The sequence below is a fragment of the Diceros bicornis genome, chromosome 16, assembly GCF_020826845.1.
Source record: "Diceros bicornis minor isolate mBicDic1 chromosome 16, mDicBic1.mat.cur, whole genome shotgun sequence".
NCBI lineage: Eukaryota > Metazoa > Chordata > Mammalia > Perissodactyla > Rhinocerotidae > Diceros > Diceros bicornis.
This window is the reverse complement of record NC_080755.1, coordinates 56692548-56715336: the sequence shown is the minus strand read 5'-3', so window position 1 is coordinate 56715336 and position 22789 is coordinate 56692548. Positions and strand designations below refer to the sequence as shown.

Sequence of the window (22789 nt, the reverse complement as noted above, 5' to 3'; positions counted from 1 at the left end):
TCTAAACTTGCTTCTCCAATTTCCATTAATCAATTTAATACTTTATAAAATAATTAGGACAAGATCTCTCTTCTTTTAAAAATGTCTATTGAATACATAAGAATTATATGACACTAATTCATTTAACAAATATTGATTGCCATGTTCAAAACAAAGATTAATCCCATATGAATTCAGCCTTTAAAGCTTATACTTTCTAAAGATGGGAAAAAAAAAACCCACATAAGCCCATAACTAACCACCAAGAATGTGGCAAGTGTCAAAAGAAGTAAAATTCTATGGTCGTTAATAAGAAGCAAATTCTTATTTCCATCTTGGTGACATGAAAACGTTAAAAGAATTAAAGCATTTTGCTGGACTTTTAAACATTTCTTATTGATTGATTCATTTAGCAAATATTAAATGTTTCAGCCTTTCTCAATCATGGTTTCTTGAGAGAATCAGATTCTGAAAAATATGATTTGAGTGATTATATTCTTAATTCTTCCAAGGATGTACCTAGCTTCTATTATTCTGGATGCATCAGACAAAAGTTATTTTAATACATGCAATGGATTAAAATATTAGGTTTTAATTCCCTCATACAATCTTGGTTGAGAAGGGTTGAAAATGTAACAGGCATTGTACAGCAGACTGGGTTTACAGCAGTATAAAATTGTAACATTAAAAAAATAATAATAACAAAAACAAAAAAAACACAACATAGACTCTTCCCTCTTGGAACTTACAAGTAGATATTAAACATGTGAATATTAATGAATACAATATTGTGAAGTGAAACAAATAAGGTCCAGTAGGAAGAAAGAAAGTGAAGACTACTTTATATTGTGTAATCAAGGCAGAATATGTTGAAACTGAAATGCTGAGCTGAGCCTGTGGCCAGGGTGAAGAGAGAGTGGAAGGCATTCCGGGTTATGGGGGAAATGTACGGGAAATTTCTGAGATGGGAGGGCGTTGAAGCTCCTAGACTAACTGCAGGCAAGTGGGCAAAAGTACAGAGAGCGAGAGTAGGAAGTGGGGTATCTGAGGAACAGACATGTGCTGGGTCACATCGGACCTTCTCGACCATTTTAAGCACTGTCTTTTCCCCCAGTGCTCACTGACTTTTTAAATATATTGAGCAAGTCAGCTAAAGCTATGAAATGCATTGACGGAGGAGAGATGGAGTGGGCAGCAAGACAAATGAAGCCAAAACACTGAAATGGTAAGTTTTGGGTTGTATAAGAGGAACTAGGAATATATATCATTTGTTCAGTCTAAAAGTGAGGAGAAAAGTTTAAAATAAAGTAGGCGAAGTAAATTGAAGCCACCATATTTGAGGAGCAAAGGTCTCTATTTTCCTCTCACTTACCTCTTGACTAATCTCTACACCTTTGGATATCACTCCAAAAGCTCTAATACTATTCTCCTTTGCTAATATGAAACACAATTCTCTCTCGAGTCACACGTAGGGAGATACTAGCAGCATCTGTTTAATATATTCAATGGTTTCCATACTGATGCATATAATAGATTATAATGGTGAAACACTCTAGTCCACAATTAAAATCTCATCACAATGTTGTCCAATTTATTATTTTTTTTTTACTGATATCACAATTTTTTTTTTCTTTTTTGGCAGAGAAAGAGTTATCCTGAGCCAACATGTGTTGCCAATCTTCCTCTTTTTTTGGCCTCCCCAAAGCCCCAGTGTATAGTTGTATATCCTAGTTGTAAGTCATTCTAGTTCTTCTATATGAGCTGCTGCCACAGCATGGCAACAGACAGGCAGGTGGTGTGGTTCCATGACTGGGAAATAACCTGGGCCACTGAAGCAGTGAGCGCTGAACTTTAACCACCAGGCCATCAGGCTGGCTCCACAATTTTTTTGATGAACACTTTTTTCCAGACACATCTGAAGATTGTTCATTCTCTTTCTTATATTTTTGTTATGTGTTCCCAAAACCTTTAGGACTCGATCCCCTTGTCCTATGCCCTGTCTTAAATTATTCCTAGAGTTTTTTTCAGTGATAATTAATTTTTTACTAAATAATTTTATAGAAAGCAGACATTTGTTACAATATTTATCATGGTCTACTTTGAGTTTGAATATCTGTATATGTATTTATTTCTGTTGGTAGATTATGAATAACTGTGGGTCAAAAACCAATCCTTCTTCACATATCACGACTCAAAATAGACTTTAACATCACAGATGCATAGTATTTTTTTGCATAAGTTTGGTACTGTAATTTACACATTTACCCATAATTAACTAACTTCTTCCAAGTTTAGGGCAAAAGTTAATTGTAGCACGCTAATATTATGTCAGAGAAGATAGCTGAAAACATGTTGAGGTAAAAATAAGACATCCCTCTTCTCTACCTGTGAATTCTCTTAACATAGTATTTTATTGAGGGTCTTCCAGTGTGCTTAGTATTGTGATGACCACACTAAACTCTAGGTAGAGTTGGTGTTTAATTTATTGTTATTACATTTTTTTCTCCAGAGCCATGTCTGGAACATTGTAGTGGTTTGAAATGTGTCAAAAGAATGATTATATGGTTGTATGCTTAAGAAATTAACTAGAAAGATGTCATGGTTAATAATGAAATAATAATTGGAGTTTTATTACATTTTTAAAGGAGTCATAAGAATATCTTCTAAAATGGATAGAGAACTGCAGGATGAGTATTGGGTAATTATTCAAGCCAAAGACATGATTGGTCTGCCTGGAGCACTGTCTGGAACAACGAGTGTATTAGTTAAACTTTCTGATGTTAATGACAATAAACCCATATTTAAAGAAAGTAAGTAGAAAGCATCTTGAAGTTTTATTATAACGTAACTATAAGTATACATGCAGATGATAGACTTTGCATTCTAAAAGCACTGCAACAGCACTAAAATTATATAAAATACATTTGTTAATTATTCTAAGGTATATTTCCATTACTGTGAAAAGTCAAACACAAATGAAAGTAATGTGTTATTTTTCAATTGTTTTTGCAACAAATTACCACAGACTTCATGTCTTAAAACAAATGTATTATCTTAAAGAAGTCTGGTATGTCGTCGGCAGGTTAAGATCAAGCAAGGTGTTCCTTTCTGTAGGCTCTAGGGGAGAATCCATTTCCTTGGATTTGGGTGTTGGGAGAATTCACTTCTTTGAGTTTGTAGGATTAAGGTCTCTGTTTCCTTGATAGCTGTCAGCTTGGGGACAACCTCTTTCTGCTTCTTGTACTAAGCCTGCACATTTGAGATGCAGCCAAGGGTGTCCAATCCTTCTCCACTGCCGTCTCTCTGACCCACACTTTTGTCTCTTCTCCCACTTTTGAGGATGCATGTGATTAGATGGGGCCCATTTGGATAAACCAAGACAGTCCCCACATCTCAAGGTCAGCTGATTAGCAATCTTAACTCCATCTGCAGCCTTAATTACCTTTTGCCACTTTAGGTAACATATACATGAGTTCTGGGGTGTTAGGACAGGGCTGTCTTTGGGGAGTTGTTCTATCTACTATAAGCAATGATTTAAAATGACTATATTTTATTTTTTACTTTTGTAGCAAGAATAGGCCACACCTGCTCTGACAATTTAAGTAATAAATACAAGTTAAATCACGTAGTGTGCTTCAGAAGGAATTTCTTATGAAATTTCTAGGAGGAATTTCCTTCCTAAGGAGTTTCTTTGTCAGAGGATTCTGTCTTAGCTACAGAATTACATTTATAAGCATTCCCAGAAATCATGAACAATTATCACAATGGGAGGAAAATTTGATAAGCATGGAGCTAAGAGAGAAGCAGATCAAACACACATACACACACACACACACACACACACCCCTAAATGATGCAGACACTATTCACTTCAACCACTCTGTGCCAGGCCCAGGGTTATCAGATCTTCTGACTTTTCAAAAAATATAAAAAAATCTGCATTTTCATTTCTGTGCTATCATCCAATTTTAAATTTTGTTAATTTACAAATGTGACCACTGGTTTTTTTTAATAAAAATTGTATATATTTAAGGTGTACAACATGGTGGTTTGATATACATATACATAGTGAAATCGTTACTGTAGTCAAACTAGTCAACATATCCATCTCCTCACACAGTTACATTTTCTGTGTGTGTGTGCGCGTGTGTGTGTGTGTGTGGTAAGAGTACCTGAAATTTGCTAAGAAATCTTAGCAAATTTCCATTATATTATACAGTATTATTAACTTTAGTCAGCATGCTGTAAATTAGATTTCTAAAACTTATTCATTCTGCATGATTACAATTTTGTACCCTTTGAGCAACGTCTCCTCATTTCTTTGTGAGTCAATAAAACAGCTCCTCTTTGGACAGAATTTAGGCTACGAGGCAGTGGTTTGTGATCATCATCTCAATGTTGTGAACTGTATTATGTATATGATCTCTATAACATAAATATGTCCTAAAGGCAAGAAGAGAATGTCTAATTAAATCTGGTATACCCAGAACTGTATAAAATGGTTGACATGTAATAAATGTAGAAAAATAGCGGCTGAATTCATTGAATAAATCTAGTCTGTGTTTTATTTACAATGCAAGTGAAACAGCAAGTTGGAGGTTTTAGAAGGCAGGACAACTCTCAAGGAAGCTTGTTGAGACAACATGTCCTCGAAACTTCTGTTGCCTCGCACAGTTTCTTTTGATTTTTATCAACTTTATGTAAGCTAGAACACTTAAAGTAGTTTTTTAAAATTTTCTTAGTTACCCGGAATCCTCATGAAAGATGACAGGATTACTAACTTTGGTCAAATTTGAGTATGGGTGAATGTGATTCTAGGACCATAAAGTTACCTCATCTTTCAGAATGGTTCCTCCAGTCCCTTCCCACACCACAATCATGTGGAAATGTGTGTATTGACCATTCTTCCAAAACAGAAGCGTGCTGGCTCCTTCCTTGCGTTCAGACTGCTTTCCCTCATTGAAATCCCATTGTCCTCCTCTCAATCTCAATATTCAATACACATCTCCTCCTTTGTGCACAACATTCCCTGACCTCCCAATACAGGCGTCCCTCAAACAATCCTGCCCTCTCCCTTGTGTTACAAATTTTCCTCTCTGCTCTTTCATTACTATTAGCATTCAAATATGTTGCTGTTGTTTTTCATCTTAAAAACAAAAGAAAATAAACACATTCTTGACTTCACTTCCATATCCAGCTAATCATGCTTCATTTTCTTTTCTTTCCCTTTAGAGAAAAAATTCTGAAAAGTGTTATCAACACTCAATGGTCTCAATTACGGTCCTTAAACTCTGGAACCCACTCCAATCAGATTTCATCCGTGCTACTTGATCAAACTGATGAATTTTATGCAACTAAGTCCAATCAGTTGTCAGTCCTAATATAGTTTGATTTCTCAGCAGGATTTGACAGTGCGCACTCCCTCCTTGAAACACTCAATGGGCCATTCTCATTTGCTTTTTCTTCTTCTCACTGCTCACTTATTTCAGTCTTCTTTGCTTCTCATTGGAGTATTTCTGCTATCAAACTTTGGATCTCATCTTTTTTCCTTCTACACTAACTCTTTGATGTTCTTATTTTAAATATCCACTCTGTGCTGACAACTTTGAAATACATATCTCCAGTCTGAACCTCTCCCATGAACTCCACACATGTATATCCACCTCTCTACTCAATATCTTCATTTATATACGTCACATACATTTAAAAGTTAAAATACATTTAATTGAGTTCCTGATCTTGCCTGCCCCTCCTTTAAACCTCCTCATCCTACAGACTTTCCCATCTCAGTTATTAACAAATCCAGGCTTCATCTTGTTCAGGCCAAATTCTCACCATTCATGTCAAATTCAATTCAGTTCAAATGATCCAACTCAGATTGCACTGGGACAAATCCAGGTCAATTCTAATTTTTAATTTTAGTCCAGACATAATCAACAATCAGTTCTGCACAATTTCTGCTAGTTCCAGATTTTCAATATTCTGTGAGCAAACACACACACACAACCTTCCTGATATAGAAAATCATTTTGTTTAAAGGTTTTGAATTCATCTTTCCCTCTGTTCTTTCTCTTATATCCAAAATTCAACCCTCTGCAGATCTTGTTCTTCTGTCTTGAAAAATGTCCGTAATCTGAACATTTCTTACCAACTCCATTCTCCCACCTTGGATCATACCACCCTCTTAATTTGCCTCTATTTTCCCAATAGAATCTCACCTAGTTTCTCAGATTCCACCATTGTTCTGTTTTAGTCTATTTCCAAGACAGTTTTAGTGATCTTTTTAAAATGCAAGTCATGGAAGCAACCTAAGTGCCCGTCAAGGGACGAATGGGTAAAGAAGATGTGGTATATATACACAATGGAATACTACTCAGCCATAAGAAATGATGAAATCCAGCCATTTGTGACAACATGGATGGACATTGAGGGTATAATGCAAAGTGAAATAAGTCAGAGGGAGAAGGTCAAATACCGTATGATTTCCTTCATTAAGTAGTAGATAATAGCAACAATAAACAAACACACAGGGACAGAGATTGGATTGGTGGTTACCAGAGGGGAAGTGGGGAGGAAGGAGGGTGAAAAGGATAATTCGGTACATGTGTGTGGTGATGGGTTGTAATTAGTATTTTGATGGTGAACATGATGTAATCTATGCAGAAATAGAAGTATAATGATGTACACCTGAAATTTTTACAATGTTATAAACCAACATCACTGCAATAAACAAAAAATTAAAAAAATAAATTAAAATAAAATAAAATGCAAGTGAGATCATATCACTTAAATGTCTTACCATCTCACTGAGAGAAAAAGTCAAGGGCCTTAGTATAATACACATGGTCCTAAGTGATTTGCTGTCATCCGTCCTGTCCCGTTAGAGTTCTCACTTTTGCTCACTGAAAGCCAACCAACACCAGGCAATTGACCTACACTCCGTTTTAGAACACTCCTGACACTCTGGCTTTGTGGATTTTTTGCTTGCTCTTTCCTCATCCTGAGATTCTACTTCCTCAGATGTGCATTTCCTTACTTCAGTTCTTATCCATAAGTCACATCCACAATGAGGACTTTCTTCAGGTTACTGAAAATTTTAACACTACAACACTATCTTAGTACTTATCAGTATTGTATTTATTGTCGGCTTCATCCTCAAGAATACACGCTAGCCAAGGAAGCAGTTTTCTACACACAGTTTCTTGTGATACCCCAGCCTCTAGACAAGACCTTGTGAAGCATTTGTATTCAAAAAAATAGTTTTTGAGAGTATGGAAAACAGCACAAACTAAATGTTGATTTAGTGGTGTTTAAAGCATCTGCTTTCTGGTTTACAGTAGTGACACTGTTTTTTCCAGACTAATTTGTTGGCAATTTTTAATTTGTGCAAATAGACAATTCTTTTAATTTTCCGACAATGAAAGAAACACTGCAGCTCAGTTATATAGTTACTTCCTGAAAACAGTAAAATATTAGCAACTTGTAAGTAACATTTCTCCAGTTTAAAAAAAAAACAAAATCACACAAGGCAGTCTGTGAAGTGGCTTGCTATATGCTTCTACGGAAATTGCGAATCTTTTTAAAGAGAAATTATATTATATGTGCTCTTTTTCTAATTCTAGTAAGTTTCATTCTTTATAATATTAACATATACCATTTCCTACATTTTAGCATAAATTATAAATAATAATATACTAATGACTACTTCTTTATCAGTTTTACGTGTTACTTATGAAAAATAAAGAAAAAAAGCCCAGTTATTTGTATTTCTATCTGTATATTTCAAATATAACTGGCATTATTTTCTCATGACCAAAACAATGCGTTCATCTAAATTCAACATGGTTTTTTTACTACATCCACTTACCAGCTCTTGTGGATCCAACTTTCTTTTTCATTTCTATTATGGCTAATGTAATCTAGGCTCAGAGTTTCAAAATCAAACTATTATACTTAGAACTCAGCTGTTTGCTTTCAGTCGCTCCCATCTTTAATTTAAAATTACATTTATTGATAACTTTAGATATCAGAGAATGCTTGAGTGAAATTGAAAAACTCTTTTCATCAAATTTAATTTGGAATGGCTGAAGGATACAATAAAAAGTAAATCCATGAATATTGAGAAGGTATGTACATGAATAGATATTTGAAAATAATTTGTACTGGTGATAGGACTCCCTAAGATATATTTCAGAGACAATAATAGATGCTCAAATAGGATACTAAGGAAATGTTCAGATTGCAAAAATAAGGGGAGAAAGTACACATGCACAACACTCTCTATATATAGAGAGAAAAAGAGAGAGAGATTTAGAACAAGTAAGTTGTGTATAGGGTGGCTATGGGTTTTCCTACAGTCCATAAATAAAGGGTACTGTAATTGGGAGTTTCTTATGTTAATTATTTATGCAAAATATCTTGAATTTTGTTTTTAAAGGTTTATACCGATTGACTGTCTCTGAATCTGCACCCGTTGGGACTTCTATAGGAAAAATCATGGCATATGATAATGACATAGGTGAGAATGCAGAAATGGATTACAGCATTGAAGAAGATGATTCACAAACATTTGACATCATTACTAACAATGAGACCCAAGAAGGAATAGTTATATTAAAAAAGGTAGATATATTAAAAATATTTGCTTTGCAGAATAATGCAAAATCCAATGAGAAATACATACAAGTATTTTGTGTCACCAGTTAGCTTTTGCTTCATTAAGTAATTGAAATGAGAACTTGTGATTTATGGTTTAGGGAGAAAAGGAGTTTAGAGATGATAGAGTTAGTTGTTACAGAACTTCTTGAATTATATGTAGAACAGTTTTTATTTTTTTAAGATTTTTCAAATAGAGGACAAACTTTTTGAAAAGATCTTAAATAACAGGAAATTAATTCTCAATTCCATAAAATATTTATACCCAGAAAAGTATAAAATACCCACAGATATTCACTGCTTAATGATAGTGTCAGAGGGATCCCAGTACATAAAAAGTAAAACCTAACGGAAAAGCACCTGAGATAATTTAACAATTGAAACTTTTTTTCTAAGTAATTTCTTGAGTTACTGAAGCCATTTCTTCTGTGCACACTGCATTTCTTTGTAGAAAGTGGATTTTGAGCAGCAGAACCACTACGGTATTAGAGCAAAAGTTAAAAACCGCCATGTTGAGGAGAAGCTCATGAAATATCACACTGAAGCCTCCACCACTTTCGTTAAGGTCCAGGTGGAAGATGATGACGAACCTCCTGTTTTTCTCCTCCCATATTACATATTTGAAATCCTTGAAGGAAGCCCACATGGATCGTTTGTTGGCGTGGTCTCTGCCGCAGATCCAGATCAGAGGAATTCTCCTATTGGGTATGTCTGGAAGGCCAGCTTTGCGTTAATAAATAAGTGAACAGAGACTAGCTTGAAAATAAAATTTCATACGAATGTAACAAGGATTTACCTATATTTCTTTATATGGTACCTATCAAATGAGCAACAATTTGAACAGGTCGAAATAGGGAGCCTCACTATTGGTTAAGATCAGTGGAATAAGCAATTGCAAAAACAGACAATCACCAACAAAAATTTGATGCAATCTATTCTCTACTAATTGGGGAAAGGAGATGAGGGAAAAGAAACCTTTGATTATGCCAAGTCAGAGCAGATACAAACCTGATCAAAATGGGGTTCATTTAATAATATTTAATTCAAATAATATTCAAAAATTGAGAAAGCTTTTTACAAGATACCACTTAAAGGAGTAAAAGTGAAATAAATTCAATTGGTTAGAAATAAATTCCTGTGTTACAATTCAACGATATTTGCCATCTATTAAACTAACCTATTATGTTCAGGTACTATATTTTCTTTTTTTTTTTTTTTTTTGATATTCGAATTGTAGGTCTAGTTAGACATAAAAACAAAACCTGTTGCGTGTTTCCTTCCACCCCCTTCCCTACTCATGTATGTTCCACATTTCACTGTCCAGAGAATTACACAAACTTCTATGTATTTATTAAAGTTCTGGCTACTGCATTGCTCTTTGGAGTGGCTACTGATATATAGAAGGAGCTTCTTTAAATTGAGGAGACAGAGGGATACTCCCACTTTTCCACTGTAATTCCTAATCATAAAATGATGCCTTCTAATATGCCGATATAGTTCCTCTTTAGTAACAGTAATTTTAGTAATAAATATATCATGAAAACTAAATTAAATTTATATGAAAATAGCCACTTGAGCACATTTCAGGAGGCTTCCTTTTTCTTTTTTTTTTTGGAAAGAAGGAAAAAAATTCAGAAAATGTTTGAAATCAAAACGTTAAATGATTTTGAGATTTAATTGATAATATGTCTTCCTTAATACTCACTGCACGATAAGACATATGGAAACCATTCCATTATGCCCTCAGGGATGTTCTATTGTTTTGGGTGAAAAACATTAACACATAGTAAACAACGTAAATTATACCTAATTCAAATAACTCATATTACTTAGCTTTTCCTTCTGAGTAAGAGTCACCTGATGTTTCCAAGAAGTGTGGAGCTTTCCAGGCTCAATTTCAGCAAGTCTTGGGTGACATAAATAAACTGTTTTAACAAAATGTTCCCATCATTGTTATAGGCACTAAAGCTTGAGAAGTAAGATATGCCATGATATGAACGATAATGATAAGCTATACGATAAATGTTTAAGAAAAACCAGGGTGCAAGTATGAAGGAAGAATGCAATATCTAGACCTGAATGTGAGATGGGACAAATGTTTTAAGGAGCCTAATGTACTAGGAATTACAGTGCAGAAATTGGCTGTGATAGAAATTTAATCTTAAAATTATGAGGGACTTCATAAGGAATTCCCCTTAAGATTTTCTTTTTATCCCCACCATTATGTGTTACCATATTGTAGATATTCTAGATATAGAGAATATATACTTTTGCCACTACTGTGCATGATTCAGTCTTTGGATATTATTGAAATTTCCTTTTGAATTAAGCCTATAGTCAAATTTGAAATATTTTGTAAATATGAGAAAGATGGTATATTCATTTCTGTTAGAAAAAGAAGAGCAAGTTAAATCCAAAGTAAGCAGAAAAAAAGGAATAAAAAATTAGAGCATAAGCAGTGAAATTGAAAACAATAGAGAAAGACAACAAAACCAAAAGTTGATTCTTTCAAAACAACAGTAAAATTGATCAATCTTTAACCAGACAACTAAGGAGCAAAAGAAGAGAGAACAGGCAAAAATTATCATTATCAGAAATAAAAGAGGACACATAACTATGGATCCCATAGACATTAAACCACATTATAAGGAAATACTATGAACAACACTATGCCCATGAATTCAGACCAATTCCTTGAAAGAAAGAAACAACCAACATTCACATAAAAAGATAAATAACCTTAGGAATCAGGTGTACAAGAAACAGCCTAGCTTGTGAGCAGGATGCAGCATTCCGGGAAGTTCAAGAAGACAGGGATGGAGCCCCCAGTGGTGGCACCCCCAACACTGACTCTACCAGCAGTGGGGGCTGCATACAAGACCCAGGACCCCCAGCAGCCACAGTGACACCTGTGAACCCAGCACCCCTGGCAGTGGTACTGCCAGAACCCTCAGATAACCTGGGAGCAGCAGCACAAGTGATGTATAGAACAGCAGCATCTGAGCCCATGGAAAGCCCACAGAGAGACAGCAGGGAAACATGAGACCCAGATGACCTTGGAAGCAGCAGAAGTGCTAGCAGCCTGGTGACCTCAGTGGCAACACCTGTGACTGCAGTGACATCTTAAGAAGCAAGGCACCAGCAACCTCAGAGGCAGAAGCAGCCCAAGAAGAGCACTGATGACACCACTGGCAGAGGCAGTGGAGGGTGAAAAGTGTCAGCTCTCAAATACAACCAAAAGCAGCTCAGCATCAAAGCAACTGAAGCCTTATCCAAATAAAAAAGGTGTTTACTAACAGAAATGTGCTGGTAGAGGATCAGGCAAAATTAAGAACTACAGTAAAATGGTAGAACAGAAAGAGAATGACAACTCTCCAAAGACCCAACTTGATGTCACATAAGATTGTGATCTAACTGACAGAGAATTGAAAATAGCTATCATAAAGAAACTCAATGAGTTACAAAAAAACTCAGAAAGACAGTTCAATGAGTTCAGGAATAAAATTAATGAACAGAAGGAATACTTAACCACAGAGATTGAAACTCTAAAAAAAAAACAAAAATTCTGGAGGTGAAGAACACAATTAATCAGATGAAAAATAAAGTATAAACATTGTTAATAGAGCAGACAATATAGAAAAGGGAAATAACAAGCTTGAAAATAGAAATCTAGAAATAATTCAGGTAGAAGAGAAGAGAAAACTAAGATTTTTAAGAAATGAAGAAATTCTATGAGAAATATCCAACTCAATTAGGAAAAGTAACATAGGGATAATGGGTATCCTAGAACGAGAAAGAGGGAGAAAGGAGCACAGAGCTTATTCAAAGAAGTAATAGCTGAGAACTTCCCAAACCTGAGAAAGGAACTGAATATACAAGTACATGAAGCTAATAGAACTCTTCATTATCTCAGTGCAAAAAAGCCTTCTCCAAGGCACATTATATTAAAACTGTCGAAAGTCAATGACAAAGAAAAAATATTAAGGGCAGCAGAGAGAAGAAAATAATTTACAAAGGAACTGCCATTGGGCTATCGGCAGATTTCTCAGCAGAAATGCTACAGGCTAGGGGAGAGTGGAGTAATATATTCAAAATATTGAAAGACAAAAAATATCAACCAAGAATATTCTATCTAGCAATTATCCTTCAGATATGAAGGAGAAATAAAGGCTTTCCCAGACAAACAAAAGCTGAGGAAGTTCATCGCCGCTAGACTTGCCTTACAAGAAATGCGGAAAGTAGCCATCCTTCCTGAATCAAAAAGGCAAAGTTTTACAAAGCTTTGAGCAAAGTTATAAATAGACAGATTAGAAAATTGCAACTCTATATCAGAATAGGTTAGTAAGCACATAATTATAAGGGCTAAAGAGAAGGAAAGCATCAAAAATAACTATAATCAACTCAATTTGGTAACAAATGTACACCACAAAACAGGATAATTTTTGAGAATAAAAATGTAGAAAGGGAAGAGGAAAAAGATGGAGCCTGCACAGGCTAATGGAGATAAGATGCCATCAGCAGAAAAAAGACTGTCTCATCCATGAGATCTTTTATATAAACCTCATGGTAACCACAAAACAAAAAAATCAGAGCAGAGTCACAAAATATAAATAAATGGGAAACTGAGAAAAACATCACAGAAAACCACCAAACTGAAATGGCAGACAGAAATACAAAGAAAAAGAAACAACAGGAATATAGAACAACCAGAAAACAAAAGATAAAATGGCAGTACTAAGCCCTCATATATCAACAATCGCTCTAAATGTAAATAGATTGAGTTCACCAATCAAATGACAGAATAGCTGGATGGATTATAAACAAGACCCAACAATATGCTTCCTCCAGGAGACCAAGCTCAGCTCTAAAGACAAACATAGGCTCAGAGTGAAGGGATGGAAGATAATATGCCAAGAAAATGGTAACCAAAAGAAAGCAACTGCAGCTATACTTAGATAAGACAAAATAGACTTCAAGCCAAAAGAGATAACAGAGACAAAGATGAAAATTATATAATGATAAAAGAGACATTCCACCAAGAAGACATAACATTTGTTAATATATATGCATCTAACATAGAAGAACCAAAGTACATAAAACAACCATTAACAGACCTAAATGGAGAAATTGACAGCAACTCCATAACAGTAGGGGACTTTAACACCCCACATACATCGATGGATATGTCATCCAGACAGAAAGTCAAGAAAATATTAGCCTTAAATGAAACACTAGACCAGCTGAACTTAATAGATAGATAGATATAGAACATTCCATCCAAAAGTAGCAGAATATATATTCTCAAGTGCACATGGAGCATTCTCAAAGATAGACCATGTGTTGGGAAAGGAAACAAGCCTCAATAAATTTAAGAAGATTGAGATCATATCAAGCATCTTTTCCAACCACACTGTATCACTAGAAATCAATTATAAGAAGAAAGGTGGAAAAGTCACAAATATGTGGAGACTAAACAACATGCTACTGAACAACTATTGGACAAGTGAAGAAATCAAAGGAGAAATAAAGAAATACCTGGAGACAAATGAAAATGAAAACACAACATGCCAAAACTTATGGGATGCAGCAAAAGTGATACTAAGAGAGAAGTGTATAGTAATGCAGGCCTACCTCAAGAAACAAGAAAAATCTCAAATAAACAAGCTAACATTATACCTAAAGAACTAGAAAAAGAAGAACAAATGAAGCCCAAAGTCAGCAGAAGAAAGGAAATGATAAAAATCAGCACAGAAATAAATGAAATTGAGACTAAAAAGACAATAGAAAGGATCAATGAAACTAAGAGCTGATTCTTGGAAAAGATAAACAAAATTGACAAACCCTTAGCTAGACTCACTAAGAAAAAAAGAGAGAAGTCTCAAATAAATAAAATCAGAATGAAGGAAGAAAAATTGCAACAGATACCACAAAAATACAAAGGATTATAAGAGACTACTATGAAAAGCTATAGGCCAACAAATTGGATAACCTAGAAGAAATGGATAAATTCTTAGAATCATAAAACCTCCCAAAATGGAATCAAGAAGAAATAGAGAATCTGAATAGGCCACGCACAAATAAAGAGATTGAAACAGTCATCAAAAACCTCCCAAAAACCAAAAGTCCAGGACCAGACGGCTTCTCTGGTGAATTCCACCAAACATTCAAAGAAGATTTAATACTTACTCTTCTCAAACTCTTCCAAAAATTTGAAGAGCATGAGATGCTTCCTAACTCATTCTATGAGGCCAACATTACCCTGATACTAAAACCAGATAAGGACCACACAAAATAGGAAAATTATAGGCCAATACCACTGATGAACATGGATGCAAAAATCCTCAACAGAATATTAGCAAATCAAATATGACAGTAAATTAAAAAGGTCATACACCATGATCAAGTGGGATTTATTCCAGGGACACAGGGATTGTTCAACTTCAGCAAATCAATTGATGGGATACACTATATAAACAAAATGAAGAATAAAAGTCATGTGATCATCTCAATAGATGCAGAGAAAACATTTGACAGGATTCAACATCCATTTATGATAAAAACTCTCATTATAATGGGTATAGAAGGAAAATACTTCAACATAATAAAGGCCGTATATGACAAACCTGCAGCCAACATCATACCCAACAGGGAAAAACTGAAAGCTATTCCTGTAAGAACAGGAACAAGACCAGGGTGCCCGCTCTTACCACCTTTATTCAGCATAACATTGGAAATCCTAGCCAGAGCAATTAGGCAAGAAAAAGAAATAAAAGTGATCCAAACTGGAAAGGAAGAAGTAAAACTGTCGCTATTTGTGGATGACATGATTTTATATACAGAAAACCCTAAAGAATACACCAAAAAATCTATTAGAAATAATTAACAAATACTGTAAAGTTGCAGGATACAAAATCGACATGCAAAAATAGGTTGCATTTCTATACACTAACAAGAAACTGGCAGAAAGAGAAATCAAGAATACAATCCCATTTACAATCACAACAAAAAGGATAAAATACCAGGGCTTGCCCAGTGGCATAGCAGTTAAGTGTGCACGCTCTGCTGGGGCGACCCGGGGTTCACATGTTCGGATCCCAGGAGTGCACCGAAGCATTGTTCATCAAGCCATGCTGTGCCGGCGTCCCATATAGAGTAGAGGAAGATGGGCACAGATGATAGCCCAGGGCCAATCTTCCTCAGCAAAAGGAGGAGGATTGGCAACGGATGTTAGCTCAGGGCTGGTCTTCCTCACAAAAAAAAAAAAGAAAAAAAAAGATAATACCTAGGTAAATTTAACCAAGGAGGTGAAAGTCCTATACACTGAAATCTATAAGACATTATTGAAAGAAATTGAAAAAGATATAAACAAATGGAAATATAGTCCATGTTCATGGATTGGAAGAATAAACATTGTTAAAATGTCCATATTACTGAAAGCAATCTACAGATTCACTGCAATCCCAATCAGAATCCCAATGACGCTTTGCACGGAAATAAAACAAAGAATCCTAAAATTTATGTGCACCAACAAAAGACTCCAAATAGCCAAAGCAACCCTGAGAAAAAAAGAAAAAAGCTGGAGGTACCACACTCCCTGATTTCAAAATATACTACAAAGCTATAGTGATCAGAACAGCATGGTACTGGCAGATAGACACAAAGATCCATGGAACAGAATTGAGAGACCAGAACTAAACCCACATGTCCATGGGCAGCTAAGTTTTGACAAAGGAGTCAAGAATATACGATGAAGAAAGAAAAGTCTCTTCAATAAATGAAGTTGGGAAAACTGGATAACCACATGCGAAAAAATGAAAGTTGACTATTATCTTACACCATACACAAAAATTAACTCAAAATGGTTTAAAGACTTGAAAGTAAGACCTCAAATCATAAACTCCTAGAAGAAAACATAGGCAGTATTCTCTTTGACATCAGTATTAGCAGTATCTTTTTGAATATCATGTCACCTCGGTCAAGGGAAAGAAAAGAAAAAATAAACCAATGGGGGTAGATCAAACTAAAAAGCTTCTGCATGGCAAAGGAAACCATCAACAAAGTGAAAAAGACAACCCACCAACTGGAAGTCAATATTTGCAAATCATATATCTGACAAAAGGTTAAAATATGTAAAGAACTCATACAGCTCAACAACATAAAAAAATGAACAACCTGATCAAAAAATGGACAGAGGATATGAACAGACATTTTTCCAAAGAAGATATATAGATGGGCAACAGACACATGAAAAGATGTTCAACATCAGTAATTATTAGGGAAATGTAAATCAAAACTACAATGAGATATCACCTCACACACGTCAGAAAGGCTATTATTAAATAGACAAGAAATAACAAATGTTGGAGAGGATGTGGAGAAAAGGGAACCTCACACACTGCTGGTGGGAATGTAAATTGGTGCAGCCTCTATGGAAAGCAGTATGGAGATTTCTCAAAAAATTAATAATAGAACTATCATATGATTCAGCTATTCCACTGCTGGGTATTTATACAAAGAACATGAAAACAGTAATTAAAAAAGATATATGCCCCCTTTTGTCTATTGCAGCAATATTCACAATAGCCAAGACTTGGAAGACATCAAGGGATGAATGGTTAAAGAAAAAGTGGTATACAAATACACAACGGAATACTGCTCAGCCATAAAAAAAGACAAAATCTTGCCATTCGCAACAACATGGATGGACCTTGAGGGTATTATGCTAAGCAAAATAAGTCAGATGGAGAAAGACAATTACCAAATGACTTCACTCATATGTGGAAGATAATCAAACAAACACACACATGGATATGAAGAACAGATTGATGGTTACCAGAGGGGAAGTGGGGGGGCGGGGGGTGGGTGCATGTGAAAGGAGTAAACAGGTACGTATGTATGGTGATAGATGGAAACTAGACTTTTGGTGGTGAATAGGATGCAGTCTATACAGCAGTCAAAATATAATAATATACACTTGAAATTTACATAATTATAAACCAACATGACCTCAATAAAAAAAAAGAATAACAGGGATGTCTTTCACCTGTGGAAGAGGCTGTCTTTAAACATCTTTCATCTGCATAAAAGGAAGCACCCCTTAAACTCTTTGAAAGACCGGTGGAGCTGCACCCTACTTGGCAAGATCTAGCTTTTATATATGGGCTTGGCTTTTATGTGTCTCAGTTTCTTCTTCTGTGAAGTGGAAATAGACTTTTGTGGAGGCATGAGAGGATTAAGACAAGATGTAAAGGCAATCTGGATGCACAGAAGCATCATTTGTTTATATCATTCTGGTAAGAACTGTTAGCAATGAGAAAACATTACACAGTCACATTTTATTCATTCAGTATTTTTAGAAAAATGAAGAGGTCTGTAAAAAGGAATTGTGAAGTGAACCAAAGATTAATCTTCTAAACATCAAAATTTCACGTTTTAAGTTTTTGAGGTCAAGTTCTTTCTAAAATGTATTGCACACATCTTTCCTTACAATGATGTGCATTGACTATTATTTAAAATGTTACTCATGATTCAAGGTCATAATTTAAAGAAAAAAAACTTTTACTTGGAAATAATCTCAAACTTTTGATGGTTTTCTTTGGAATGGTGTATTAGAGAAACAAGATATTCTAGATGTTTAGTACAAAATATTAACCGTTAAACTACTGTTTCAACAAATCTCTTAAGCAGACTACTGTGGATGTGACTACTTGTGGATATGTAAGTAAATTACTATAAAGGTTTAAAAATGAGTAGAGTAAGAACTGAATTCTTCTACGGCTTAATTCTCTGTAATTTCTATTTTAATTCTCCCCTGAACACCAAGCTACAAATTAGTGTGATACTTTTAGAGACCTGTCAGTTCAAGATTAGATACTCTCATCTTTTGCCTCACAATTATGGCAAACCTCATTGATGTCTCATCAAAGTCTCTGGGAATTTACGTGTAATGAGAAGCCATGATGCACCCTAGCTATTACTCTTCTTTAATTTTTATTATTAATCATATGCGAGAAGATAAGACATGCTGAGTACTTCAAAAGCTTCTTTCATTCTGGAGTTTAGATCATTTTCTAGGCTTTCACATGAAGGAATTTTATTATCTGGCTTCTTCTCATGAATGATCTTACAGCACATTAGATATACTATCCTTACTTTTGGGATATATATATATATGCATATATATATAATTCTTAAATTAAATATTATAAAATTGTTTCCTTTAAACAAACAAGATCAAATATTTTCATATATCAGCAATCAAGTAATTCTAATGCGATGCACAGATTTAGCAAGCAACTTCGTGGTGGAGGAAAGAGATTCATAGCAGTCTAGGTTGAGGATATGTTTTACTTTGCTTCAAAAGGAAAAACAAGTGCTCATGAGCATTAATTTTTACCCCCATTTATGTGTACTTCTCTTCATTTTGCAAATGACATTTTGCCATTTCTTTTTAACCAAGTCATTCCTTATTAAAATTCTCTCTGGGAATGAGAATGAGTGATGTGTTTAGATTTAGCACACATCAATTTCAATCTGAGGTCATTTTAATGTTTTTTTTTTCTTTCTACTGAGTTGAATCTTAAATATATGAATGCACCTTTTGAGAATTGTGTAGCGTAAATTACCTATGTGGAGCATGCATTTAATAATTTGTCTTATTGCTTAAAAAGAGTGCTATGTATCACTGTTATACAGAGACAATAATAAAATTAGGGAATTCTTTTTTGGTGCAGGTATTCTATTACTGGAAGCAAAGTGTTCAGTATTGAGGACAATGGCACAATCATCGCCTCCAACCCTCTTGATCGAGAGCTTAGTGCTTGGTACAACCTCAGCGTTACAGCCACGGAGAAGTGTAAGTACCGTTTGGGAACCACGCGTTGCTTCACCTTATTTTTTAAAACACTCAATAATCTCTAAACGTAGGGACAAAAGCTAGCTTAAAATTTTGTTGGAATTTGAGTTAAATGATATTTTATATGTCAATTCATACATGTATTTTATTATTTTAAATTAACAATGTCTGTCATTTCTATTACAGCTTATTTATATATTTACTACTAAATATCTTTTAAAATATTTTTATTATGACAATAAATAATGTTTCATACAAGAAATGTCATGGAAAATTCAGAAAACCACAAGGAATAAAACAAAAATCACTTGAAATTCTAAAACCTTTTTATTATATAGTTATATGTTCTTAGGATATTTTCATGGATACATTTTCATATCAATTTATAAAAATTGAATATAAATTTTGCACATTTTTTTTATAACTGGGCTGTATATATTCTGTATGGGTTCATTTTTAAGTTATGAGTTTAATGAAAACAGAAAGTCTTGTGTACATTCCAAAAAATCATATCCACTCATAAAAAATAGTTATGGGTAGAAAGAAGTTAGAATGGTTATTTCATTGGACTCTCTCCCTTAGAGCAAAATTTTTAATTTAGAGACACATTTAACTAATGTTATACATTGTTTTACTACTATTTGTATAGTAGTAAAACTATTGAGTTAAAATTAAAATTTTAAATTTTAAATAATTTAAAATTGACCAGCAATGTTGTACCATTTAACCATGATCAGGTTAGACTGACTCTATTAGTTCATCAGGAGACTATTCTAGGAGTCAAACACAGAATGTCTGGGCCTTGTTCTATTTCCAGGATAAAATGTTAATGATAGTCTTCCACATTAGGGAAAGGGTGGCACTCTAAGGTAGCCTTTTAAAACTTGCGCATTTAAAAATAATCATATTTCAATGAAATTATGGGAAAGAATACGACAGTTTCAAATGACAAACATTCATTGGTTGCCTGTATGTCACAAAAATAATAATATATTTTCAAATTAAACTTTTAGTGTCAGCTGTGCTGATATCACATCTTCAATAATCAGTAGTGACCAGTTTTTTTCAGTGATAGGCAAATGATTCCATTTCCAGGTTGTAAAAAGTAGATAAGATCATCCTGATTTATCTCTTGGATAGTGTCTTCAAAATTATCAATCAATTTATCAGTTTAAATCAATCATATTAATTCAAGCTCAAAGGAATATGGGTATAACACAAAGGATATAACAATATAAAAATTTATCAAAATCATTCCCATTATTTAGTCAATGAATTTAATATAGTACAGTAAAGGATTAAATTTCTGAATATGAAATGTTTTAGAAGGCGTCCTTTCATATAACTGATTTTGCATAGATTTTTAATAATCTTGTTTACTTTCTTGGCTTGTTTCTTTGAAAGCCTTTAACATATATCTCATTCCTCACTTTATTGAGCAGTTGGCTAGTAATATAGTGGAGTGGAAAGCCTCTCTTGCATATTTTTTGCATGCATTGAATAGCTCTATGGAAACACTGCAGGAGGACTGGGTCTGGGTTTTGAATTTTCCCTTTAACTAAACAATAAAGGATGGGGAGGAAACATTACAAGGGAATAAATATCTGCTACAACATAAGAAATGCCAAGGCTTTTGGTGTCAGAAAACACAAAGATGCTTATTCTAAAAGCAAGAAGCTTTTATTCATTGGGTATTTCTGAGAGAACAAATTATTTATAATGTCACTATTTACAAAATTATTGAGAAAAAGAATTCAAATCCGTTCAAGGAAAGAGTAGACATCTTTGAAAAAACGTGTTTCTCTATAAAATAGCTTTCAGCTATTAAATAATGTGTTCTAATGAATTTATATAAATGGTTATCCACTGTAAACTTATTTTATATATGGGGGATATTTGTAAGAATATATCAACTTTTGTTAAATTAGTTGTACTACAGTGCGAGTTATTAGAAAGCAGAAACTTGAAAATTTATTGTGTATTCCTAGACACAAAACACTCAAATCTTTTATAAATGAATAGAAAACAGGATGAATGAATGATTGGTATGAAAAGTTTGCAAAATAATCTAATTATATCACATACCATTAATTACATGATTACTTTTTATCAGAAGGATGTCATGTAGATCTCTAGAGAAACATTTAAGTATTTTTCGTCTTTTTTTTTTAGATAGTGAAAGTAAATTGTAGCATCAAACAATGAAACACAACAGTAACACAAATCTTTGGGTTGCAAGATAGCTGCTGTCCATAAAAATGATTAATCCAATGTATGTATCTATATTTACATATATGCCATAAACAAAGTCTATGCTCTAATAAATATTATAATGTCATTATATATTGTGTTCAAAGATGATATCCAAATATTTAGCGACCAGTACCACACAAGTAATCAAACTAGACTTCAGCTTTTAAGCTATACTGCTGCTTACCAGCTGATCAACAGCCTTCACAGCATTAAGGAAAATAATGGCTCCAAATGATCTACATAATGTACAGATATAGGTGTATGTGTGTGCATGTGTGTGTGTACACATACTATTCAGGAAACAGAACAGTTTCAATTCATAGTTTACAAGATTACTTATTTCATAGGCTTACACTTAAGACCATAGATATTATAATGGTGTATATGTCGGGGAAAATGTACATACAACAACAATGATATAAAGATTGGGCATCATTTAGGATTCACCAGAAAAAAATCCTAGCTTTGTCTCTTCTTAATTGTATTTTCAGATATTTATTTATGAAGTATCTATTTTGCAAGGTGGTTGCAAGTATTGGTGAGTTTTGAGGAATTACATGTTATTAAATAGTTTCCTTTTATTGAATATAAAAATATATGTAATATACCTATGGCACCGCTTTGTGAAAAACTTTGCATAAAGCATTTTTAAAGCTCTTAATAAAAATTTGAAGGAAATATTATTCCTATTTCACAGAAGAGAAATCTAAAACTTCTGCAATTTATTTGCCTAACCCCTAAATGATGAAGCCAGGGATCAATCAAGATCACATCTGATTCCGAAGCCTATGTCTTAATCCTATGCCACACTGTCTCTTATTAATTGAGAATGTGAAAAATGGTACTTGCTCTCGCTTAGTGTTTTCTGGGTCAAATATATGCACAATAATCTTAATCAAGTTTCATTTTTCCATTTTTACTCATAAAAGACAATAAAGTTTAATTACAAAGTTATTTCAATTAATAACTCAAATGTAGGGTTTAAGTCAGTTCACATTGTACAACTTCCTCAAGGCCAGAGACTCAATGACCTCTGCCAGCAGGATA

At 34.1% G+C, this 22789-nt stretch overlaps 1 protein-coding gene across 1 annotated transcript in view; it reads left to right on the top strand.

Annotated features, from left to right (window-relative positions):
- The window catches only part of CDH19 (cadherin 19), a 74423-nt gene that overhangs the window by 19511 nt on the left and 32123 nt on the right, over window positions 1-22789 (top strand). The window contains exons 4-7 of the mRNA XM_058556611.1: window positions 2625-2789; window positions 8417-8601; window positions 9086-9339; window positions 19368-19489. Of these exons, the coding sequence (XP_058412594.1) occupies window positions 2625-2789; window positions 8417-8601; window positions 9086-9339; window positions 19368-19489 (726 nt within the window). The remainder of the gene's footprint in view (window positions 1-2624; window positions 2790-8416; window positions 8602-9085; window positions 9340-19367; window positions 19490-22789) is intronic.